The sequence below is a fragment of the Struthio camelus genome, chromosome 4 (assembly GCF_040807025.1).
Source record: "Struthio camelus isolate bStrCam1 chromosome 4, bStrCam1.hap1, whole genome shotgun sequence".
Classification (NCBI taxonomy): domain Eukaryota; kingdom Metazoa; phylum Chordata; class Aves; order Struthioniformes; family Struthionidae; genus Struthio; species Struthio camelus.
The window spans coordinates 58,645,130-58,672,024 of NC_090945.1; the positions used below are offsets into that span (position 1 = coordinate 58,645,130).

At 35.9% G+C, this 26,895-nt stretch overlaps 1 protein-coding gene across 5 annotated transcripts in view; it reads left to right on the plus strand.

Moving 5' to 3' along the window:
• The window catches only part of CORIN (corin, serine peptidase), a 159,417-nt gene that overhangs the window by 119,052 nt on the left and 13,470 nt on the right, over window positions 1-26,895 (plus strand). For all 5 annotated transcript variants that reach the window (XM_068942966.1, XM_068942970.1, XM_068942969.1 and 2 more), the window contains 6 exons: window positions 424-569; window positions 3,054-3,161; window positions 8,193-8,306; window positions 10,999-11,109; window positions 12,747-12,876; window positions 26,091-26,213. In XM_068942966.1, the coding sequence (XP_068799067.1) occupies window positions 424-569; window positions 3,054-3,161; window positions 8,193-8,306; window positions 10,999-11,109; window positions 12,747-12,876; window positions 26,091-26,213 (732 nt within the window). The remainder of the gene's footprint in view (window positions 1-423; window positions 570-3,053; window positions 3,162-8,192; window positions 8,307-10,998; window positions 11,110-12,746; window positions 12,877-26,090; window positions 26,214-26,895) is intronic.

Genomic DNA, 26,895 nt, shown 5'->3' on the forward strand with positions numbered 1-26,895 from the left:
ACATTGCCCTTCAAATGCTATCTATTCTGCTGTAGTACAATGGTTTCTGAGGTAGCTTTATCAGAAGAGGTAGCATTTCATTGGTACAATATGTATTTGGCTTTTTTTCCTGAAGGACAAAAGGCAGTGCTTCTTAGAAAAGGTTTGCTGCCATTTCTTACAGAGGAGAGGGAGTTTGTAAGGAGTGGTGTTTGTCTATTACGTTATAAGTCAGGTAATACCTTGCATACAGTAATTTAAAGTCATGTATCAACATCAGCAATATGTCTTTTGGTATATATTTTTTCTTATAAAGAAATCTGATTAACATATATTTCCTTGCTCTTCCTCTTTAACTTTGGCTAGGATTATTAAGTTCCAATAACTGGGAATTCCTAAGGCTTTTCCATAGTAGTTTTATGCAACTCCACTTTGTGTTCTCAGGACTTTATGTGAGCAGTCGAAGGAACGCTGTGAGTCTGTACTTGGCATTGTAGGTCTGCAGTGGCCAGAAGACACTGACTGCACTCAATTTCCAGACGAGAACTCAGACAACCAAACTTGTCTAACACCAGATGAAGATGTAGAAGGTAACTCCTATAAATACATTTAATGGGAAATTAAAGATTAATTAGGTTCCCTGAGGTCACTGATTTGGGGCGGGAGGGCTGTTTTCATTCTTCCCCTTCAAATTATAGTATGTCATGTAGGGCAAGTTTAAATACTGATGTGGTCAACCAGTTGTGGAAAAGATTCCAAATCAGATCTCAGAATTTCCTCTTGCATTTAGCTATCTACAATTTTCAGATAAGAGGAAGTTTTTGTAAAAAAAATTCCTATTCTAAGGAAGGATCAGTTACCCTCAGCGTGGGAAAATAAGTTGAGATTTGTGGCTAACCTACTGCTTGCCTATGTTTATGCTTCACTTTTTTACCTATCTAGATTATATAATAATGCTTTCCTAATCAGGAAGTAAACTTTTGACAGCATTAAGAAGTTGAGCCCCACGAGAGCTCTGAGAAAAGTATTGTGGATGTTAGTGTCTTTGCCACTTGTTGTTTGCTCTTGGTTTTCATTTGGGGAAGGTTTTTTAGAGCATTGTGCCAAGCCAGCTTCAGTAGCAACTGACAAATTTCAGTTTCTTGAGTTCAGCCATAATACTACTCATTGTGGGTGTGAACATAGAACAAAAGAATGGAATTGCCTTAAATGATTCTGCATATTCTTTGTATGTATAAAAAGAACTGCTGTGCAACTTCTCCTTCTGCCAGAGGAGAGCAGATGTGAGGTCTGTGGGGATTCTGACATGCTGTTTCTTTTTCTTGTCAAAATGTCAGTGAAGTAGCTGGGAAAACAGTGAGATGATGGGTGCTAGAATGTCCACAAAATGCTGCTCATGTTCAGTTCTTACTCTCCTCCTACTCACCTACACGGTGATGGAGGTCTTTCCACAGTCTTTTGAACTTGAAGTGAGTGAAAGTTAATTGGTTTATAATTCTTTTAGTGAAGATGTATTGCTGACAAATACAGAAAAGCATTCTGAAAAGTCAGTAAAGCATATACAGCGGTAAGCACTCTCTTTAAGCAAAGTCGTTTTATAAAACATGTAATACCATAATAATAAAATCCTTTGTAGTGGGACACTGAAACAAGGAGATAATTTCCCCCTATAGCAATGGGATGATGGAAAGGAGTTATCTGTTATTAGAAAGCAGTATGCAAGAAAAGGAAAACCAAACTTTTGGAACAACGTAGCAAGTTATAGAAATATAATGCGATTTAATTTTCTCATGTATAAATGGCTTTCACCTTCCTTGCTGTGTTGCTATATCATTCATTTTTTACACATAACGTATCCTGGTTAAATTTTAAATAAACAACTCTGTAGAGGACTACAGTACGTTGTTTCTAGAGTTAAATTCTGTTCACTAATTAAAATTAGAAATTTCAGAAATTCTCACTTTAATTAAAGGGAATCTGACTGCTAGGCTGATTGGTTGCCTGTTGATTATCTTATCACCGAACAATGTTGGTTAGAAACAGTATTCCCTGGGAAATTTAAAATATTGTATAAACATTTCTTAAAAAAAATCTGTAACGAAAGAAATTAAGCTTCTGAGAGCCTTTAAAATGTTAGTGATGGCAAAAAATAGATGATATACCCACTTAAACTATAATTGGCAGAGAAACTACAATGTGCTGAACCCCTTAACTTCCTTTCCAATCAGTGCTGAATCCAAGAGTACTGCTGTGCTAAGATAGCATGTATCATAAACTTAGTTATATTCATAGTAACTTATCCTTAAAAGTTGGTGGTATGGCTCACCATGTTTTTCTCATTAGAATGTTATTTTCTCAGGCTTCCAATTTTATTGATGATATTTTTGTCACAACAGTTTATCAAATCCTAAAATTTACCCAAAGAGCTGCATGGTATTAAATATCTGAGAGATTCTGATGGAAGAAAAAAAAAATTAATGTGTAATGGAGTTTGTTTATCCAAGTCACTGAGCTATACAGAGTGAAGAAGTGGGTGGGATTTTCAAAAGCATGTAAACAGATTGTCACATAAAGCCTTCTGAAAATGGTACTCTGTAAAATGCAGTGGAAGTGATGTAATGATTGATTTGTACATTTGAAGGTGGTTTTATTAGTTTAAACAGATAGAAATCTGCTAAAATCAGAACCTTTTGTCCTGGAGATTTCTTATACTCTGTTCAGAACATCAGATGATCTTTTTCTGCTTCACATAACACCACAGTGGTGAGCAAAGTAGCTAGAAAATCTGTGCCCACAATGTAAATGTTACATGCCCGTAATTTCAGAAAACTTTGAAACTTGAGAGAGAGAAGCATGTGAGTGAGAGCTCTGGAAAACAGTGCTTCACACCGTTTGCACTGCAATTGTTAAGAATAGTCTCGTCTGCTACACAGTTCTTGTTTACTATCTCACATGGTTTCTATTCCTGTCATTTACTCTTTCAAAACAGTCACTGTGACAGATAAATAGCCACATGATGATTAAGCTTTCAATTTATGGAATTTTGTTTTTCTCTTGTTCCTTATCATTGACAGAGTGCTCACCCAGTCACTTCAAGTGCCGATCTGGGAGGTGTGTCCTGGCATCCAGAAGATGTGATGGTCAAGCTGACTGTGAGGATGATAGTGATGAGGAAAGCTGTGGTAAATAAATTCAACAAGCTAGATTTTTTGAATAGAAATTTGAAGCATCAGAAAAGTAGTTTTGTTTTTCTTCAGTTAGTTCAACCATAGTGTGACAGTTCAAAGGATAAGGCCATTTTCCTGTAAGAAAAATATTTTTGAAAGTGATTTTTAAGATTCATGTCAGTAAAAATACTTTAGCCAGCATTCTTCTTGATTAACATAATTTATGATATTTAATATATTAGATTCTGTTAACTGTAATCCAGGTGTATGTGTGTTCATTTAGTATTTGAGATGAAAAAAACTACAGATTTGATTCTTTTTGTCTGTTGATGCTGGTAGAGGTTTCTTCTGAGCTGAAACTTAACTTCCTGGCAGTTTAAATCTTGAATTTGTAAATGCAGTTTTAAGTGTATATACAGCAACATTTTCATTTTGATGGATTAACACAAGGTCTGTGTTAGTGAAGTGGATTCTGTACTGCAAGTGTCAAGAGTTACGTGTTTTTTTCCCAGTGGTCAACCTCTAGCCATAGGTGCAGGTATGCACCTGAAGTGATAACCACAAACTTATTTAAGGTAGAGAAACTCTTGACTCGTAACTTCAGGATTATTGGGTTTCAGAATAACCAACAAATCTCGTGATCATATATACCCTTGTATATACTGGCAGGAGAATTTTGAGAAGGACAAGGGAGTTTATAATATTTCCTTATTTGGCTCTAGTGTAGCCTTTGTGGAGATCTACATGTTGTCCTGGTATCCCTAGTGTTTTTCAATCCTTTACTCATGTTTACATCTCACCTCTAAATCCTTAGTGAGTAATGGTAAATCACTAAGGATTTAGAGGAGAGATGTAAATATGAGTAAAGGATTGAAAAACACTCCAGCAGTGTAGGATTAAGGGACACGCTCTGTTTTGCTTAACAGGGGGAAGGTTAAGAGGTGATGGAAGCACAGTTTCTGTGGGCAGCAAAATTGTGGCAATAAAAGACTCTCCACTCAGTTGCACAAAAACAAAATCCCAACCAACACCTGAAAGCTGAAGCTAGATTAAATTCAAACTTGTCAGCTCTATAAAATGCTTTTTTTAACAGCAGGTTATTTTAATGATTGGAATAGCCAAGGGCTATTGTATAGGTATTGTATAGGTACAGGTATGATGTATATATAAATCACGAAGGACTGATATGTTCTCAGCCTTTGGGAATTTTCAAATCAAGATTATATTCTTTTTGTTCTTCCTTCCCCATTCCATCTCCTCCTTATTAAAAAAAAAGAAAAAAAAAGAAAAAAAAAGAAAAAAAGATATGCTTATTGAAATGGAATTTAATTCTAGGTCATTCTCTTGTATAGATTATAAAGGAAAGGCAGAGCTGATGATCACAGTGACTTTTCAGAGTTTATAATCACTTTACCTCTGAATCAATTGTCTTGATTGTCCTCCCCATCAAATACTTTTGTTACCACTTAATTCCTGAGAACAGCAATTGCTATGTGTCTTTTAGGTTAATTTTGTACTCCCAGACATTAACATATGAAATATTGTTCTGATACATAAAATTAATTTCTTGAGTCGATCTCTTGCTTTCTCTCTCTCTCTCTCTCTGGTCTAGACAGAATGTCAGTAGCAATCAACAGAATTCTTATCAGCTTCTATAAATATGAAAGGCTATATCTGCTAGGAAATTACAGCTGTCAGAGTGACATTACACTGACCATGGGTAATGCTGTTACGGAAGAACAGCCAGTCCTTGTAAAGCTGCAGAAGTAACTGTCTCTGACTCATTCATATCTCATGTGTGCAGGACAAAATCAAAACTTGTTGATCTTTCCTTGTATAAATGGCTAGCTTACATTATATTATATTCTTTGAAATAGTTTTCATGCCATTAAATAACAGTCAGTATTTAAATTAAAAAAAGATTGTATTTGAAGTGACTTAAATGACAAGGATGCTTCTATTGGGATGACCAAATCTATTTCTGTTAGAATACAGCCTTTGGATGCTCGAGGTACTCTGGCCAAAAAGGTAAGCTAGAACACTCCAAAGGGACTAAAGTATATTCTGCCCGTGCAAAGCCGAGCTGTGCTTGGCACCCACTGTCTTCTCCCTTTTGGAATCCCTTCCCATGCTTTCACATGGTCTCTGTGCCATTTAGACTAGAATATGTGGAGAAAATTTGACCCAGAGTTTTGAATGTGAGACTTTGGAGTGCATTTTGGGAGAGTCTGAGGAAATTAATTTCTGAAAATTATCATCATGAGGGAAGTGAAGAGAGTTTGTGGCATTAAATATGCTTGATTGTAATTGATCGTATAAATTTATTGTCTGCTGAACCAGAGTGCTTCTGGCAGAGAGCAGAAGATGGTCATAGAAGGTTATTAAAGGAATTGAGGATATAACATTATAAAACAATATTGTCATTCTCTGCTTTCTGAGATCTGACTGTAGTATTTTAGCTGATATAAAAATGTGTTGGTCTTACTGTTAAGGACTTAATAATAATTTCCTGGGGAATGTATTTGTGAATAGCAAATGATAACTCAGTTCATATTTAGAAGGAGAATGAAGGTAAGATCATACATTAATCCCTATCTCTTGTCAAAACGTATTTTTGAGACAAGAGTAATGTAAGGATAAGTTTTCTGATCTCTGTGTTCACTTTCATTTCATTGTCTTTAATTTAAAAGTCTATGTCATAAAAATATTTGGGGAGGAATAGAAACGCCCCCAAATGGTAACTGGCCTTCTACCAACAAAACAGTATATTTGAACACGGAAATCTGTGTAGTGAATTTTTCCTGGGGAGTTGTGACTGTGTCCCTATTGCACTCAGGGTTTGGAGAGCCATGGAACACCCCACAATAAAATGCTATGAAATGTAATGAAGGGAAAAAGCATAATTAATTAATTGCTAACACTTTAGCTAACAAATTGCAATGGTTCATAAATTAGATTTTTTTAAATCTTTTTTATTTTGTTCTTATATCAAGCTCCTAACATGACTGACATTCTCTTTCTTCTTTATTAGATAAAGGTTTTATTTCATTTCTATTAATTTTTTGTTAATAGTTATCACAATTGTTTTCAAGAAGGAACACTGGAAAATGGTGTTAAGTGAGAAAATTAGTGAGAAAATTCTTTGATTAGCTTCAGAGGTTTACACCAAACCCCAAAGAAATTCTTTTTCATGCTCAAATAAGCCTAACTCTTATGTTAGAAAGAGATCCACTGCTGTTAAAATATTTCCAGAAACGCTAATCACCATGCTTCCAGGAAGCAGAAACTGAGGTCTAGAATTGGGTAAATAGCTTAAACCTCTTCTTTACATCTCTCTAGGGAGATGTAAATTGCACATCCCTGCCGCAGCCTGGACTTTTCTATCTTTATAGGAAATCTACTAAAGATAAGCAGACAGGAATATCACAAAATCGTCTTTAAGCTTTTGGCACCTCTACCCTAAACATTAGTCTTAGGTTGAAAAGAAATAAGTATATAACATGAGCTAAACCTAATATCAATGATGGTAACATGGCTTTTATGAGTTTGTCCTTGCAATTGTCTTTTTATTAAAAACGGTCTCTGTTTTGGTACTAAGTGGCTGAAAAAGAGAATAAATCAGTAATGCCTCATTCCTGGCCATCACAAAGTTACTCATTGTCCTCCAACGCTTCCTGCCTTCTTAGGAAGGCTATTTATTTCTCTGTGTGCATAAAATTTTTTTACATGGCTTGTTGAATCTAAACAAAATCAAGCACTTTACACATCCTGTTTTGATTAAAACCCAACTAGTTTTCCCATAGTCATATGAGCTAGCAGTGATTCTCTGGTTCATGTTTATAAAAAATTCAGTTCTGAAATAATACTTCTTAGAAACAATGTATCATTTTGGTAATTTACCACTGATATGCTGCTTTAGTTCCAGATCTGGGGAAACAGAGGTGCTGCTTCAAAGGCAGTATGTGAGCATATACCCAAGTTATTTTTGTGTGTTTGCGTGAGGGCTGTCCCCTGAATTTGAGCTTGGATTAAAATGAAAACTGGCATTGTCGGCCAAATGAGGCAATCAAAACTACATCTGTTTTGGTCAGTAGAACATGAGAACTCTCTATGTTATCGTTGATTATTGTGGCTTCCAGTAAAATCAGAATGTCATATGCACAGGACAGTGTGTTGAAGTAATTCATTCTTAAACTGATATCACAGTGAGGTGCTTTATTAATTGTAAAAAGCAAATATTGCGGATAAAAGACGAGAAAACTTTTTAATGAAACATACCTCAGGCCATTCTTAATTTTCTGTAGTTGGCTAACAGGATTTTTATAATCAAAGCACTTTGACACAGTTTTTAAAGGATTGCCTCTTGAAGCATTAGCAAATCAGTGCTGCTGATTAGTAGGTCTTTGAAGAGACAGTAATGCAGTGTATTCTGTGCATAATAATATATCCTCTTGAAGATTTACACAGCCAATGGTCTTGTAATCTTTTAAAACTTGTTTGGTCTCAGATTACTGGAACTAAGAAAACTTTGTTCATGGTCAATACTTACAGCATCTCCCTACCTTCCACTCTGATCTGCATCAGATTCTATATTAACTCTGTCAGGAAAGTAAAAATCTTTATGTTGTTTCATGGAGATTCCATGCTCCTATAGGATTTAATTTTGAAGGAACAAAGCTCTGTATGGTACACTTTTAAAGGAAACTCCACAGACTTCAGGATTAGAAATGTTTATTACTAGTAAATGCACTTCAAGAGTATTTGTGTATGGATAAGTATTTGAGCTAATGCCTAAATCAGTATGTATGGCACGATATAGATCATTTCTTAAAAAGCAATGAAGTATTGCAAAGTATTATTGTATTTTATCCATTTGAACAAGTTTGCATTGTGACAGTCTTAATTCCGTTTCCCAGTTAGTTCTTAGTAACTCTTAAATTACATCTCAAAATATTTTGAAAATTTAGGGTTGATAAGGAAGAAAAAAAGCTGTTGACATTTGATATTGCATGCAAGTATTTCAGAACTGTGCTTCTCTGTCTCCAGGCTGTAGAGAAAGAGGTCTTTGGGAGTGTCCTTTGAAGAAGCTGTGCATCAAGCACACTATGATCTGTGATGGTTTCCCAGACTGCCCTGACAAGATGGATGAAAAGAACTGCTGTAAGTGCTTATGCAGATTGTTGGTAGCTACTGTAATGTGTAAAGGGTTGAACACATTTTGGGGATTCTGGAGTCCAGAATAAATTGAGATAAAAAGATTCTCTCCAGACAGAAAAGCTCAGTCATTCCCTCAGTTTCCTTTTCAGTCCTTCTGTGGCACCAGTTTCTCTCTTTCCTCACGTTGTGTCCTCTGCTTCTCACATTCTTAGATCCTCACTGTCTCTTTGGTCACTCCCTCTCTCTTTCCCTTTCTCTCTCTCTCTTTCTGCTCCTCACAGCTTTGTGTGTCTTTTCTTTTTACTTTTTGTAGCCCTTTGACTTCTTTTTCCAGCTTTTCTCAGCTTTATTCCATATAAATATAGCTGCTCACTGGTCATTTTTTCTTCATTTCCACTTGACTATCCTTCTGTCCTGTCCTTCAGTAACTTTCATATGTCTCCCTGTTTTCTTTGATTCATCTGCTTGACATTTCTTCCCATGTGGCCTCTCTGGCATCTCCTACTTCTAAACTGTGATAAAGTATCAGAGGTATGAAACTTAGTATGAAAAATGACAGTATGGGTATATGAATTGGGCCAAACTGCTGACGTTGGGTAGTAGACCCCTTTTCCCCATAGGCAAGCTGGAGCTGGAGCATGCCTATGTTCTGTTTCCACTACACAGCTGGCTGGTGGGATGGGAAGAGGTGGAGGACCTGTGAATGGCAGCTGCTTTGCGGGTTCCCACCTGCATGTGAAGCCAGGAGTGGGTGCTGTGAGAATTTTGCTTTACTTTCATGACTATATTAGTGGTACTCTGAATTCTCTTCTTTTGAGAAAACCTGTTGCATGGGTGTGTGTCCAAGAGTAGGAACTGGAAAAGACGTATTGGCCGAGACTCAGCCTGCATGAGAAAGAAGAGATGCTTGGTAAAGCTGACTGAGAGCTGGAATTTCAGTTCTCTGGGCAGTCACAGTATTTCAGCATTTTTGCTGGGGTTGTAGGAAATACATTTTACAAATTTAAAAAAGTTGCTTCTGACTCTGGAGTTCTGCTAGCAGAGACAGGACAATAGGCACATTTTCTGTGCTATATGGAGCATATGAATGTATTTGTGAAAATGATTGACAGCTTAGATATATCACTGGATCTAATGTTTCTCCTTAGGAGAAGGCAGAACCTTTCTTAATATTCTGTTCACTGTGAAGACTACACTGTTTGTCTTCCAAGGGGTCTACATGCCTAAAAAAGAAGGAAGAAGGTATTAAAGGTATCTACAAATTCCAGCCAGGATACATACAACCACTTATCTTTTATAGAAAGCATATCATGACTATTCAAATTTTTCTGGCTTTTAATTGACAATTTTTAAAAAATCTGTAGATCTGGATACTTTCAGACCTATAAAGAGAGAATCATTGCAGATCAAAGGAGTAAGCTCTGTCATCTCAGAAAAGCTGTAAGACTTAAGCTGCACAGCATATATGTCTCCTGTGACTTAAATAGAGCATCACAGTTTTTAATACGCTGTTCTCACAAGCTGGAGCACAGAGAAAGTGAGTGATTCACTCATGATCACACAATAAGGTCACGGCAGAGAAAAGATTCTCTGAGGTCTTAGGTTAGCCTGGTCTCTTAATTATCAGACTGTATTTCCTTTCTGCTTTTGTGTCAGGGCATGAATAGTCCAAAATGGCAGCAAAGTTTGCTCAGTTGAGGACTTCCAGCTTTTGAAATATACTCTCTCTGGAGGGCAGAATGAGAGAGCTTTTTCTAATTTTTCATGCTTTCTTCCAGAGCCAAAATGATCACTTATGTCACAGAAGGCAGCACTGCCTTCTATTTCTATGTAATTTTCACTGTGGAGTTCATTCTTTCCACTAGTGTTGCAAATAAATGCTTAGCTTGTATGGCAATATAGACAGTATACAACAGCCAAATATAGGCACAGCTGAATGCAACTTTTCTCAAGCACTTTCTTCCCTGACCCCCAGAACTCCTTAATGATGAGATTTATAGAAAAGCTGGAAGAGAAATGTGTTAATGAGGAAGGTGCTGTAATGCTATACACCTGCCTTTTGGGGGATTTTTGTTATGGTTGGGGGCAAACTTAAAATCTCTTGCGAATTGGAAGTTCTCATGGTTCCTTACAAACTAGCAGCGTACCGTAACCTGAAGCAAGTCTCTCTGTACATCAGTTCCGCAACTCCAGGATAAATAATAATTCCATGATTTTAAATAGCAAAAGAGGATCCAAAAAAGAAACATAGAACTTGCTGTGGCTGAAATAAAATATATGTGTTACAGGAAAATATAATTTTTTTGAAGAACACAAAGAAATAAACAGATTTGGAGCAGTCTCCTAAAAGGCAAGGAACACATTTTGGGTTAAGGCTTGTGTGAGAGCCTAGGTTTCATATGACAAGACCACAAATGATGTTGAATAAAGAAGATAGACTGGCGCATACACCACAGATCTTGCCATGTTCAGAAGCCCTTCCTTCCTTTTGGCTTGTGGTGCCCTCTGTGACCGAGTGGCAGCAACCACCTTCTACCTCAGTGGTGTCCTTCATGAATTTTGTTGCAAGTCTGTCTCACTGCTCCATAAATTTGACCTGTGCCTACCTTCTTCCTCCTTCACCTTTTTCAGTCTCAGTGTACATTTTATGTTGATCGTTTCTTTCTCAGAGTCAAACATGTTTTTGTCCTTGCAGCCTTTTGTGAGGAGGATGAACTTGAATGTGCCAACCATGAATGTGTGCCACGTGAGCTCTGGTGTGATGGACAAGTAGATTGCAGTGACAGCTCAGATGAATGGAACTGTGGTAAGTTTCCCCCTTGGTGCACTCTGCCTGGAAGTGATGTTTGGGTAATGGCAAAATTAATGGTAATAATCAATGGTGATTTGATGTAGAATACAGTTGCAGTGGTGGAGAGTTGCTCCCTTTGTTTCTGAAAGGAGGCTGGGCTGAGGCTGGGAAAGCAGGAGAGAAAGTAGGCAAAAGAGAAAGGAAAGGCTCAGTGGGAAGCATCAAAGATACAAAAGTGGCAAGGAAATTCTAGATGATGTATAAAATCTGGAAACTTGTGGGCAGTGTGGAGAGTAGGAAGACACTCGGGTATAGAATTTATCTAGGCAAAACTTCTAAGCCCCAGTTCTGTACTCATGGAATTTAGTGTGAAATCCCCACTGGCCACGGTGGTGCGGGTTCAGAGCTTAGAAGAGGAAGATAGTTCTAGTAGCTCCACATTGCACTGGGTACGGACCTGCAGAATGACGGAATCTGCTAATGCTGTCCATACTCAGAATGAGCCTCATGCTTCTGTGTATTATTAAAGTAGAACTCACAAAGCATTACTCTTTAAATAAAAATGAAGATGGATTTCATAAAAATCGTACTGAAAAGAAGCAGGTTGGAAAGCAGTGGTATATCCTACTCTGATATTTTACTGAGTCAAAATGTATTTCTGTACATGAAAGGATTTTATATTGCTAAGTTTTGAGATGCTTTGTAAGTTATTCAAATGTAGAAAAAAAGATGTTTCATGGCTCATAGAAGCAAATATTTTATATTCATATTGAAGTAGATTGTATAAACATTTAATATTGTATAAGCATAAGTAAACAACAATATTTAGTAAAACCTGTGCAACAGGGATGAAATGTTCTAGAAATGCATATTTGAAAAGCAGTAATCAAAGATGAATACATGTTTTTATGGGGAGAGAATCAAAAGCACCTTCAGCATATAGGAAAAATGCTTAATGGCTGTTTATGTTAAGATTAGTACTATCCAAACAAAAGTGAGAAGAATAGTTTAAAAAAAAAACCAGTATGTATTTTGGGAAACATTGCACACAAAGCCTCCCTCTTATCCAGGAGCCTAGAGTCACGAGAGGGATGTACATTTCTATTGGCTCATTTGGGGCCATTTTGAGAAGCTTTTATGTGTTATAAAAGCAGTTTACACACTTTTATATATGGATTAACAGAGAAGTAATGGTCATACTCTTTCTTGTAAGCAGCAGTTGATTTTTCTGTTGCTAATCACACACAGACATTGTTCTGACAGGAACAATGCATACTATTGAGAATCAAATGATGTTATCACTCCTGTCAAGCAGCATTCCTCCCATAAATTACCTAAGTGATTTCAGCTGGACTATTTGAGGAGTAAAATACCATTTAACAAGATTAAGGCTATCAGAAACATGTGTGAACAGTCCTCAAGATGTCTTTGTTGTTTGCTGTCTCAAGTTTTTCAATGTTACCAAGATTTTCATAGCCATGGTTGCCTCCATTTTGAAATTAAGCATCTACTGAGAATGGACAATGAGCAAAAGTGTCAGCATTTTCCATGAGTGGAAGACACTTTTGACTGAAGTTATATGTTTTCGGTGCACCATATGTAAAACCAACCATGTGAAATAATAGTCAAGTTATTTTTCTTTTTATTTGCAGTTACCCTGTCTAAAAACATGAATTCCTTGATGTTCCTGACAATTCACAGGTCAGCTACTGATTACCATGTTTGTGCTGATGAGTGGCAAGAAAATTTGAGCCAACTGGCCTGCAATCAGATGGGTTTAGGGTAAGGTCAGTAGTTTGTAGCATTGATGAATTTCTTAGGAGAATTGACATGATGGAGTTAGATGAGTTTGTGTTTGTGTGATCATTGATCACCATGACCCCCTGCAATGTTAGTATGGACTTAGTATGGAAAGAGTTCATAGAGAAAAGGGGTAATGAAATTGTTTGAACAGTGGCAGGAGTAAAAGTTCTTTAAATCTAGGCACTTTTTACTATTTTACAAATATTAATTGCACAGTTGTTATTAAAAGAGTGTGGTGAAAAGATAATATTCTCTTGCTTAGCCTCAATGTATGAACTTGCAGTTTTTTCTGAGTTTTTAGAATCACTTGGAAATGTCATACTCTATGTATTCCTAAACAATTAAAGCAGAGTTGTCTTATGAAACAGAAGAGAGTTTCTGTAAGCTTGCCTGGGTTCTGCAATAAATTTTGTGAGCTAGGGCAGCCAGATATATTTAATTTAGGTATCTCTGAACAACGAATTGGTGATGACAGAGCTTTCTGTTTGGACCTCAGAAAAAGTACAGCTTCTATGCCTAGTGCATTCGCACTAAAATAATAGTTACTTTATGGAATACTTGATGCAGAGTATAACTGTTGGCTATCAAAACAAGTACCTTGCTTTGATATCCAAAGTTGTCTTCTACTAGGAATAGACAAGCCTAATGGTGTAAAAGGATAACTTTTGCCAGTGTCTGGTCCCCAGACTGGAGTCTATCTGCTTTTTCCCATTACCTATAGTCATGTGCAATCTTGTTCTTTGTACCTTTCCCAAAAAACACGTGAGGATAAAGAGCTTGCGTTACAGCATCTGCTCTTAACCTACTCTGTATCATCTTGCATTACGTGGACACTTGACATCAGTTCTAACATATGATCCTGAATACACAGACCACCTGTGTGGAATGGACAGCCTGCCATTCTAACACAGTAATTCTATACTTCTCTAGCTAGTTTAATATATTCAAATAATCTTGACATTGTCTTTATGTTCTAACTTTATATAACTTTCTAATAAGCTTAAACTCCTTTGGTATCTTCAGAAGTAGTTACTGCTTTTACTACTTCTTTGTTGTCTAAGAATAAACTGATGGTCTCAGTATTCAATCATGCTTTTTTTTTCCTTACTATTCTAGTCTAATAGCCTTAGCATCAAAATTTTTTATCTTCCTCTAACACTTACTCTTAGGAAATGTGAAAGGTTTTCAAATTATCACAAGACCTCTGATTCCTTCCTTTTCTCAGAGGTGTGTCTAGACTGAAGTTAGCATGAGTAGAAACTTGCATCTTTGTGCTTCTTCAACAACGCTTGCTTGCAGAAGTAATTATCAAGCCTATCACTTCTAAGACAATGTATGAGACGCAAATATTTCTTAAATTTCACAATCAATTTTCTAACAGAAAGACTCATAATAATTTTTCTATAAATCCTTTTTGTAGTAACAGGTGATTGTGTGAAGGGCTGTGGAAAGTTTCAGTTTAAATCTGAATTTTATTACTTGAGTTTGTCTGTAATACATAGTTTTACTTCTTCTTTCTAATACTTCAGAAAACTAAAGCAGTGTTTTTCTTTCCTATTCTTAATGCCTGATTTTGTCAGTCCCTGAAGCTTGATTTTCTTAGCTATTCTTCCAGTGTGTGGGAGTGGCGCTGCAGAAAACATACTAAATTAGCTGTGAAGATCTATTAAAAAAAAGTCCAAAGATTATAATGCCTGCATCAGAACTAATTTCAGAAAGGAGTAATTTGAGTTAATATAAACTATTTAACTCTTCTTTTAATATTGCTTAGGTATTCAGTGTCACAGAGGGTAACATTTGCTATATGGAAGGGTGGAAGATTAAATAATGCAATGGGATTTCTTACCACTGTGAATTCTGATTTAAAGCCACAGACTTCATCTGTTTCCATTCTCTCCTGCACTATTTATTAGACTTATAATAACAAGAAAATCTGAATGGAAGGTTGATAACATTGGCGTACTTAGTAAGTTATTTCCAATCAGCGTTGAGGGTACATGTGAGTTAGACTGTATATTGTATAAAGCTCAAATAATGATGAAAAAAATATTTGTTTCCTAAGCATTTTTCATGTTTCATTACAAGGATAACATAGTTTGAGCTGTGCTTTTCTTCAGATGTCCTTAATTGGAAATATTTCATTTTAGTCATTCAGAAAATTAAAGCTGTGAACATAGAAATTCTGTCCATATTACACCACATTCCAGAAACCACCAGCTGGGTAGCTATGCAAATTTATTCAACAACGGCTTATGCTGATACTTTGTTTTGGTTTAATGTCCTGTTTATTCTTAGAGCAAAACAGTGCATGTGAGATTCAAAGCTGTGACCTCTTAGTATCTTAGGCTGAGAATTACAATGAATGTATGATATTTTTACTTTCTGTATAGCTCTGCAACATATAACTGATGTCTGTGACTGATGTTCTCCCAAATGACAAATCCCAATTACTATTCTGCCTATTGCGCTAAACTCGGGCTATTTTCCTGGTTGTTGGCCAATTCTAACGCCACAGGTGTTGTGATTTTCCAGTTTTTCACAGCACAAAACAGTTACAGGATGCAACATCACAGAAAACTGTCTAAGGTCCAAGCATTGTCTGCAAGGCTTCAGACTAATCATGGCTGTTGCTCAAGTTTTGCAGTGTATGTACTTAGCAGTTCATGTTTTCCTCTAGCACAAAAAGGATGCTAGCTATGAGCTGAACTTCTGTTTATAATGCTAACAGCCTAACTGGAACTGTTTTTATAGTTTGAGTGTTACATTTTATAAAGTTTGCAGCCAGATAGGACTATCGCATCATCTGATATGACAGCCCCTTCATCTCAGCATAGATAATTTTGTTTAGAGGCCTCCTAGTGAGCCAACATTTAAGTACAGTAAAGCATGTCTCTGGCAATTAGGTTTCGTGGTACTACAGGTAGAGAACAGAAAAGATTGCCATCAGTGCTCAGATCAGTTATTAGCTATATCACTGGTGTGCTGCAGAGACTGTACTGGTGAAGATGGACAGTAGTGCATGTTCAGAAGACTAGGTTTGTCTTGATGTTTTGCTGAAGAAGACCATTTTAACATACTCCGAAGTCCACAGTTTTGTTGATAAAACAGTAATAAAAACTATGGTCTGCTGAGACCTGAAATTTGACAAAAACAGAAGTTAGTGGAGTTGTTTGGTTACTCTATGGAAATTCAGTGAATAGTTTCTCTTTCTTTCCTGAACTAGGATGAAATGACAAATGTCATAATAATAAGCTTCAGCAGCTGAGTAAAGAGGAATTTCATCTGAACTACTTAGTCTGATCTAGCTGTATCAGCATAAAAGCACAGCTGTTTCCCAAGCGAGCTTTTGTAAAAAACTACAAAAAAAACCCCACAAAAAACCTACAGTATAAGCTCTGTTAGTTACTACTGTTGCTGCTGCTGCTCCCTTTCTTGGAGGCTGGGCCACTGGTAATCCATTGAAATAGGTAGTTCCTTTCCTTTCTTTCCCTGCCACAGCATCCACTGCGTGTGGATTTGTGGAAGGGGAAGGACAATTGCTTGCTGCTGCCTGGCTTCGTCTTTCCTAATGCTTTCTCACTCTGTCCCTTTGGTACAATATTCTTTATTAGTATTTGCTGCACTGAGTAGTTCAAGCTGCTGGACCAATATTCTTTTTTCTAACATGAGTTATTATACTAACTAAATTTCTAACTATTTTTGCAGCAGAAATAATGTAAGTTGAGTATAGTGTCTTACTTGTTTAGAAATATCACAGAAAACTAATTAGAATACTTATGCTCTATCCACATTAGAAATCTGAACTTCTGAATTTAATCTACTCTATTTTCTCCAAGAATAAACATGACAGGTAGTAAATCAAATTCCTTGTCATGAATGAAGTATTTCAATTCATTAATTCAATCTGGAATTCTAAACCCACTCAACAGAATGTAAAATATGTCTGACCTACCTTGAATACATTAATTTTGACCATGGCAGCAGTGCATTCTATTAAAACTTTAAAATAAAATAAAAGAACACAGAATTCTTTGGATTACTTTTATTTTATGAAGAGGAGCAGCAAATAATTTATTAAATAAGATTTACCAAAAATAACAGTACAAGTTGTGGTTGATGTGGAAGATTTTAATAGTTTTGAGAAACCATAAGACAATGGTAAAACACAATTATACATAGAATACATAGATTTAAAGCAATAGATTACAGATTTATTTTATTATATTTAATATTTATGCCTCATCATTCATGTATATAGGTAGTTTAAAATTTTATATAAAATTATTTGGAGAAGGCTTTTTTCAAAGAAATTTTAAACTAATAATTCCTTGCAAATTGTGACAACTGCTTCAAATAGTCCTTAATTGTATTTTTAATTACCTCATACAGCACTGTTTTAGCTCTATGATTAGGTACTTTACTTAAGTAAAAAAGTAATTTTTGTTATTGTTTGACTAAAATAAAAACAAAAAACAAAGGTTGTTATTCTAATGATTGGTCACAAACAGTGTTTTCAAACGATGTTATGTCAGAGCTTGTATAAATCACATTATAAAATCCAATTTTTTTTCCCCAATGACTTTCAAATCAAATTTGCTCAAATTAGGTATTTTGTTTCAACATCTTAAAATGAAGCGCTTAACATTTATTTTGTTCCAAACCAATATTTTTGTGTTAAATGTGACTTGCATCTTTTAAAATAAAAAGCTTAAATGAAGGACTTTAAATCTGATTTTAAGTTGAACTAAGACTTCCAGCTAACAAAATCTAAATTTTATTTCAAATTTTGAATTTAGATCAGTCCAAAATGTTTTTTTCTCAGTTTAGCTACAAAATCATACATTGTAATTTCTATAACTTTCAGTGACTCAAATGGCCGAGAACAAGCAACCATATGAATCTCTGTAAACATAATTACATGCTAATTCATTTCTGATAGGGTAGAACTGCCTTCCAGTTAGGACATAAGAATGTAGGCCTTCTGAAATCTGGAAATAGCATAATGATTATGTAAATCCCTTCAGAAATTTTAAGAAATATTTAATCATACATGTCCACAAATGCTCTGAATTTTTTGAATTTCCATTTTCCATGTCTCCACTTCTTTGCACATCATATCTCCAGATAGGTTTCTTCTGATTTCAATGTTGTTAAAATCAAGGTTTTGATCTGTTACTCCATATTCCATAGTACAACCATGGCTTTATAGAATTCTGCTCAAGTGTGAGAAACAAGTTAAATTCACCTGTAAGTACAGACAGGAAAAACATGCTATTCCAATTCTGAAATAAGCCTGCTTTGTTTTGTGTTAGTGTCCATACATACATTATTCATTACCTTCTGGTACACCACAAAGCTTCCTCTTTCAAGCCTGCTCTGCTTAAAACATTGGAATTATAGAAGCTGAATCTAGGAATGTTACTTTGAAGAGAGAAAGAATCTGACTTTTGGATTATTGAAATATGTATTTTATTCTAAACTTAGAATTTGAGAGATTTGAGATACTTTTGCTCAATGGAATAGGGAGAATTAAAGTTAGAATTTCACATTCAGATAGACTAAAGTGCGAGTGTAAATTAAAATGTCTTGCCTTTCTGATTTTGTAAGTGACTGATTTTATAGTATGATCTTCAAAAAAACGTTTTTGGAAATTGTCTTAGATTAAATACAACTTCTTAAACTAAAGAAATTAGATGTGTTAGAATTATGTGTGTTCTTTGACATTCATTTGATCCTACAGATATCTTTCTGTGAAGCAGCAAGACTAACTTCGCAAAGACATAAACTCTTCAGTGACCTGAAACTCCAAGTGGAATTCTGGAGAAAGTGGAGATTTAGCTCAAACTTGTAAGGACAGATATAAAAGAAGAGCATAAGTATCTATGGAAAGAATCAGAAAAGCCAAGGGATATTAAACAAAAATAAAGCAAAACAAACAAACACAAAACAAAACCAACAAAAACCTCCCAAGACAATATTTTATAAGTGGAAAATGTTAATCTTCTACTCATTAACAGTTATTTACAATCTGATGACTAACACAGCCACCACTGGCAAAGACTTAAGAATTAGGGCTAGAGTTAAAAAAAAAAAAACAAAAAAAAAAAACCCAGCTTATATAGCACTTTTCCAAGGAGTTGGGCTGGCTTAAGATATATGACTACGGCAGATCTCCATTATGGTAGGCAATAACAGTAGCCATTATCTTTGAGATGTTGTGGAGAATGGCTATGTAAGACTGAAAACTGTTAAATATGCTGTCTCTCATTAAAAAAGGAAAAAGAAGATGATTTATCAGCTGGTCAGCCTAAATTCAATTGCCAACAAATTATCAAAGAACACTTACGTAAAGTCTTAATGGCAGAAAACATATATATATGAATAACAAAACATGTCAGAGTCACCAAATTTCCTTCCTTGAAAGGGTAGAAACACTGTGAATAGGGAAGAAATAGTAGGTGTGATGTATCTTTAGTAAAACTTTTCGTACTATGTCATATGACTTAACATAAATAAGGAAATATGGACAAAGATGAAATAATAAGAATGATTCACTGTCAAACCATAAAGATGTATTAGTTGGAGGCTAGAGGGACTTGTCCTATGTCTGGGTGATATTCAGTGTTGTGGTGGGTCATTCAGATGATGGAGTGCTTACTGATTTCTCATTCACTATCATGCTGGGAGGAACTGAAAGCATTTTGGAGGACAGGATTAGAATTCACAGTTTTCTTGACAGACTGGTGAGATGGCTTGAAATAACTAATGCCAGGGATACTAAGAAAATAGTACATGTAGGGATAAATTGAATAAATATATGATGGAAAATGCCAACGCAAGAAATCTGTAAGAGAAGGACCTGGGGAATATAATGGTCAGAAGTTGAACATAAGGAAACAGTACCATACTGTTTTACAAAAAGCAAGCATAGTTTATAAACAGAAAGGTTTATGTACAACATTTGGTGTAAGTTCTCTGTTCTATTCCTCTTGTATTAGATTTGGACTAGATGGGAAAAGTCTGAATGCGGGACAGCAAGAATGACCAAACACGTGGAAAGCATGGTCTATGAAGAAAAGCTGAAAGCGCTGGGTGGTTGGTCAGGGAAAGGGAGGCATAGAGGCCTTCAAAAAGTGAAAGGCTGCTGCAAAGAAGCAAGGAATAAATTGTTCATCATTTCCAATGGGAAACAGACCAGAAATAATGAGCTTAAATGACAGGTAGGAAGATTTGGAACAAACATTAGAAATAAATTGCTAAGTGTAAGGGTAGTTAAATTAAGTGGAATATATTACCTAGAAACGCTGTGGAATCTCCACCATTGGATATTTTAACAAACAGGGTAGACAAACATCTGTCAAAGCTAATTTAGGTGTAGTTAATCATATTTTCGAGTAGGGGAATGGATTGGGTGACCTTAGAACATCCCTTTCAACTGAGTTTTCTATGACATTTTTGCTTTGGTTAACTGTTTAGTGAGAGATAGACTTTTGGAAGGAATTTTTTCAATAGCATCCTAATCTTATTTCATTGTTAAAAATAAGGCAGAGGACCTAGTAAAAGCCTGGGTAAAAGATACCACACCTGTCTTTTACCACACAGTTAGCATAAGCTGTAGCTCAAGTGTTACCATTAAGCTAGTTATTTGAATCAGTTCATAGAGCTCAATGGCACGGTCAAACGTAGAGGAGGAAAAATTGTAAAACATTGCTGTCTGCAGTTGTATCTGTTATAAATGTAGCTAATTATGGTACATTTGACATGGCCTTTAGGAAGCCCATAGACCGAGACTATAGGCACCCTGAAGTGTGTTCATTAGATTGTTATTTGGCTGGGAGCCCAGAAGTTTTAGCCCAGTTGTTTTGGACATAAATCTTTATTTCAGATATGTAATACCCACATGAGACAGTCAGTTAAATTTTTGTGGTCTTTACAGTAACAGATTCTTAGAAGCCCATGGGTGTTAAAATGACCTTATAATGCATTTCAGTACTCAAATGATTGTAGGCAAATATTACCATGAGTTATTATATAGTCAAGTGGATTCTGGCAAGATTTGTAAGTTATTTTGAAACTCTGGTGGAAGATCTGATCCAAAGTTCACCACCCAATAGGCCTATATGACCATTACCATGATACGAATGTCTGAAGTGATGTAGGTATTTCAGTGACTATACTGTAATGTTAGAAGATGTTCTAATGTGTGAAAAAAACTGTTCTAGTAACTGTCAGCATTGTTTAAGATTAAGCTCTTCGGCATAGGTACTATCTATTACACTGTATTTGTTCTGTGCACCAGAATTGTAAAAATGCCGACTGTAACAGACATCTGGAGATCATCTAGTGCAGCTCCCAAGTGAAGCAGGACTATCACCAACTACAGTTCAGCTCAGCCACTGCTTTATCTAGCCAAGTCTTGAAAAGCTTGAGGGACTGAGATCCCACAGTCACTCTGTTCCAGGGCTGCACTACCATCTTGATGAAAAAGTATTTCCTATCATCCGCTATGAATCTCCTAAGCTGCAAATGTAGGCAATTTCACCTTGTTTTATTGTGTGGCATCACTGAGAAAAGTTTGATTCCATCACCATTGTAACTCGTCTTCAAATAGTTGGAAGTTGCTTTTGGATTGCCCCTTAGCCTCCTTTTCTGAAGACTAAACAGGTCCAGCTCCGTCAGCCTCTCCTTGTACATCAGTGCTCCAGGCTCCTAGACACCTTGGTGCAGGAGCCATTCGCAGGACCCTATCCTTTCTAACTTTCTAACTATCCCTCTTGAACTGAGGATCCACAAAACTGCACCCTGTATTCCAGGTAAACATGGTTTCAGTCAAAAAATTTTGATAATTTTTGCAGTGGGGGTAATAATTAAAAGCATTAATCTAAAATCAGAAAGTTTCTGAATAAAGCTGCTCTGTAATATGCAAACAAAATGAAAGAAAAAAAAAGAAAAATTTGCTAAAAGTGAAAGAGCCTTGTGAAAACGTGTCATAAGAAGCTTCTTTATTTGGCTGCCTAAAATCTTGAAAGATATTACATGTGACCACACACATGGTTTTTGTGCAAATTGACTTAATTTAGGTCAACTCTGGAAGACCACTGAAATTAACTTTTGGAAAGAGAGCTAATTTCAACCTCAAATATGTAGACTGAAGTCTTCAAGTAATTAGCTGCTATAGTCTTATTTTATTCAAAATGCTTTTTTAGTAACTTAAAAGGCATTGTTGAGGTCTGTAAGAAACTCAGTAAAAGAAATTATTCATATGAAGAGAATACATACCATGAATTGAGTAGCCAGTTTGTCAGGGAAGATCCTTCTTCCCTTCTCTTCAGGCTCTGTCTGCAAAAGAAATTCTATGCTGCAGCTCGAAGAGGAGCAGTGTAGAACTTGCTGCCAGTTGTGTTGTTGAAGAACGGAATGAGCCTGGGTAAAATGAGTGACCAATGCTCTTCCTCCCTCCTGATCGCTGAGTGCTATGCAATCTCTATTGTAACGTATAGGTATGGCATAGCAGCCTCTTGCTGGATGCCAATAGGCTGTATACTCAGCCAGAACAACTTTCTTCAGTTTTTCTTCAGCTAGAACTGGGGCTTTTGGGCTTAACTGTCTTGCAGGATGGGGACCTGGGTTTAGAAGCACGCGTCTGTTTTATGATGATTATAGTATCTGGAGCTATAATCTAAAATCAAAAATTTCAACAAAATAATCTAGTATTTGGGGCAATTTAGGTTTATAGCCAGATATGACATGACATTTGCACCTTTTTCTGCATTATGTGTTTTGTAGATCAGATAGTTGGTTAAAGCCACATAAAATAGCACTGTGCACAAATATGAACTGCTGAACATAATTTTTCTCAGAAGATTAATAATGCAGATTGTCATCTTAAGAGAAAATCAAGTTTGTGTATATTTGGTGGGAGAAAGAATGAGAAAATGTTGGAGACTAAGAAAGGAGACAGCTATATGTGTTTACCATAAGGAGGCACTGATGGAGAAAGCTGTTTGCTGCAAAAGAGTTTTTTCTTTAAATGAGGGGAAAAACACAGACTTTAAAAATGCTTGTTAATATATGCCTACACATTTGGAGTTGTAGATCATGGAGTGATAGTTGTTTAATATGCCCAGGGGAGGCTCCAAGAAATAAGTAATGTAGCATATAGGATCAAGGGGTAGGACCTCAGAATCTAGTTAATTCTGCCAGTCCTGTTGAAAACATTTCCGTATGGTTGCACTGACAGCAACTTTACCGTAAAACATCATGCTTAGCTGTTCATTAATTTGTGCAATCACCTGGCTAACGGATACTGTACGTTAGTAAGGCTTTTAAAAAGAAATGCGAGTAATACTGAAAGATGGACTTTAAAGACAAACTAATAACCTGGCTGGCATTGCAGTGTACTGTCAGGAGAGGCTTGGTCTGAAAGGTGTTTTTCAGGGCCCTTCATACTTCTTCTGAACTTTTCTCATTTTCTTTTCCACAAGCTAGGATTTAGAATTTGGCATGACCAGTGTTCAGAAGAGCAGTCCTTGGAAATTCTTCTCACTGCTGACAAGGAGAGTGAGATATTCTGTTTTTCTTATGAAGGTTAATTGTGGATGTATTGGAAAGCTGTGTGACTTGTAGAGCTAGTTCAAAAATACACTCTTTTTTCTATCTAGCAGTTTTGATATACAAAAACAGCAGTTTTTTTCACTGTTTTGAGTCTATCAGGGAATAACTAAACTGAAGAGATGGATGTATGAAAGTACCTCTTAGTGAAACCATGCTAACTTACTTTCAGATTTCTGTTAATTTGCTGTGGAATGCCAGGTTTGACATTATCGCCTATGATTGATTTTGTTTAACAAAGTAGGCGACTTGGACTCAGAGATGTTCTCAGATATTATTACTAAGACTCAGACTGCTATTTACTGTTAAATTTTTATGGATTTCCAAAGATAGGAATTTAGGAAAAAAATCCTTTTCTTCTACCTATTATACATATGAAGATCTGTTTATTATATTTTCGGAGGCAGGGAATTGTAGAAACAATATTTCAAACAGCCCTACTAAAAAAGTCTGCTGTGAGTCCTCAGCATAAGACTTTGCTTTTGCTAGAACACCTTTCCAGTGGGCTTTAATAATCAAAAAACTAAAAGTAATCAAAATGTACTTTATTAATCAAATTAATAAATCAAATTTAATAATCAAAATGCAGGAGACTTGAATAATCAAAATATGATCAAAATAATAAAAAAATCAAAATAAAAATAGGCTTTAATAGTAAAAAAAAATTCTGTATTTCACTACAGTTTAGAGCACTACAAAAAGTGCTCATCTGAATACAATAGTCCTGAATAGGTAACATGAGGACTTAGACTTAGTGTCAGACTAAATTGCTTTAATAAAGTAATCATTTAGTTGTATTGCTGTGCTGGTGCCATGCAGTCAGTGGTATGGTTACCCAGTGTGCAGGTGGTATAGCTGCATGGGGATTCATCCACCAGAGGAACCTAGGAGTCCTACTATATCAATGCATATAGGGCAGTACTGATGGGGGGCTGCACCAGAAGCTTCACTCAGTTCTTTGCAGTCGGCATCATACTAAGTGCACTGGGTGCCGTAAACTGCAACCTTAACTTAGTCATAGTGTAGGAGAACTTGTCTTTATATTAGATATAACATGCCTTAAAGTGTTAGCTTGTATAAAGGAGTTCTTAGTTGTCTGCCTTAAGGACTGTACATTCCTGTAAATGAAAGGGTTTTAAAAGTCATAGAGAATTCCTAGATTATCGGGGGATTAAATATTCCTGTAGGGCTGATCAACAAGATGAACAATTTAGTTCTTAAAACAATAGATATTATTATAATAGATATTTAAAATAACATATCTCTCCCCTCCCTTTGTCCCGGCCAGCTCCTCTAGATTTGCCATGCAAATAATTTGCCCCAATAATATTTTCCCCCATAAAGAGTAATTTCCTTTTTAACTTTCTTACCCCCATTCTCAAAATATGTATTTATTTTTAGCAATCATCTCTGTTTCAGTAAGGGGTAAATGTTAGACTCTTCTGTCTTTGCTGTGCACATTCTGATGGAACTTTACGATACAGTATTGTGTTACTCTCATGTGAACCTTGCCTTCCAGATACTGCAGGAAGATTTTGCCTAGAAATGGGGTAGATTAAAGATTTTCTATTCCATTTCTGACCTGTTCTGTGTGGCCATGGAGCTGTTGGCAGCTATATAAAATTGGCCTAAAATATATATTTGAGAAAATTTTCTGTAAGAGATGATAACAATATTCTGGGTTAGGCTAGCCTGACACTTCCTTATACATTTGATCTTTTTGTTTTCCCATAGTGAGTTAAGTGTGCTTGTGTTACACATAAAAGTTTGAAAAGAAGGTACGTTTTTGCTTTAATACATGCTTTTTAAATATAATCCTATTGTCCCACTGAAGTAGGAATTAATCTAGGAGAATAATTAATACTCTCATGATAAAAAATTGATGAATCTTTAAGACCCAGTCAAGTGGCTGAGGATTTGATTCTTTTTCTTAGTTTTCTCACAGTGAAGAACTATGGAGAAAGATGGAATATTTTAATAGCCACAGATAAAAAAAGAGGAAAATTGAATTTATACATTTGCATACACCAACGTGTATGCATGTCCCACGTTTCATTTAAAAGATTATTGATTTCATGATGTTTTTAAATTTCCTATGAGTTGATCATCATCATGAATAGCATAAAGTCAACTAAATATTACTTCCAATAGTAATTTGGTAAGAAAACAATCTAAACAGACAAAGAATGGGCAAATGAAAGCAAATGTCAAATGTGTAGAGAAAAAAACTTAAGACATTTTCACTAGTCAAATATAGCATTAATGAAACAAGTAGAGGTATGTTTGCAGTATAGAAAATACCACCAGAAGATTCTTGTAGTTTCCAGTCCTGCTTCTTGTTCGTTCTTACAGTTTTCAGAAAATACTATGTGAAAGACATATAATCTTAGCTATGATGTTAGCTGGTCTGGCTTCTTGAGGCGATTTCATTCCCCAAACTATGATTCTACCACAGCTGGCTTTGAAATACCTTTCAACTGTGTATTTTTGGTGTAAACAGGAGGTATTAAAGCCTCTTTCCCTTCATAACTGTAACACAGGGACATACTGGAAGATCTATAAATATATTTTATTTGTTTCAGAGGACCATCAAAAACAACAATTGTACAAGAAAATGAGGAATTGCAGCATCACAAATGGCTGAATCTGCACTCAGATTGGAAGAATAAAAATGCATCCACTTTACATGCACTTCTAGTGAATGGGTAAGAAACAGTTAATGAAGTTTTATTTCAGTTTCGTGGATAGTCATGTATCAGTGAAGGATGACAGACTCTTTTTGGTAAGGTCTATTTTTCTAAGGTATCTGCATATAAAGCCCAGTATATACTCATGTGACTTGTTAAGATGCAGTCTGTGATGATTTTAATGTTTATTAGAATTGTAGTCTCTTTTGGGTTAGCCTTGTGAATCCTCAGGCCCTCATTCTGCAAGTCTAACAGCAATTCACTGCTAGGGAGGGGAGGCCCCTGAAGCACCTTGACCAGACAGTTTCATTAAATCCCTGCTGACCAAGAAAGTCCAGTAAGTAATATATAGCAAAACCCGAAGCAATATCTTATCTCCCTCTTTGGCCCCTGTAGTTTGGGTTCATACATCTGGACAGTCTACATCTTCCTCAGCAGAAGCTATATCCACTTACAGCAGGTTTCCTTAGCAGCTCTTCTTGCTTCAGACGTTGGTCTATTCCTTTTAATTAACCCTACTAAATAGGGGGTTGCTAAATGATAAGCCAGGCTTCAGTCATGGTTGAGACATTCAAAGTGTGACTATCACACTAAAGAGCCAATGAACTCATTCAAGCATTGAGAACAAAACTGTGCGAGAGCCATCTGTGACTGCATCTGTGACTCTGTTCTTCAAAAAGTAAATGATGTTTCCTCTTTA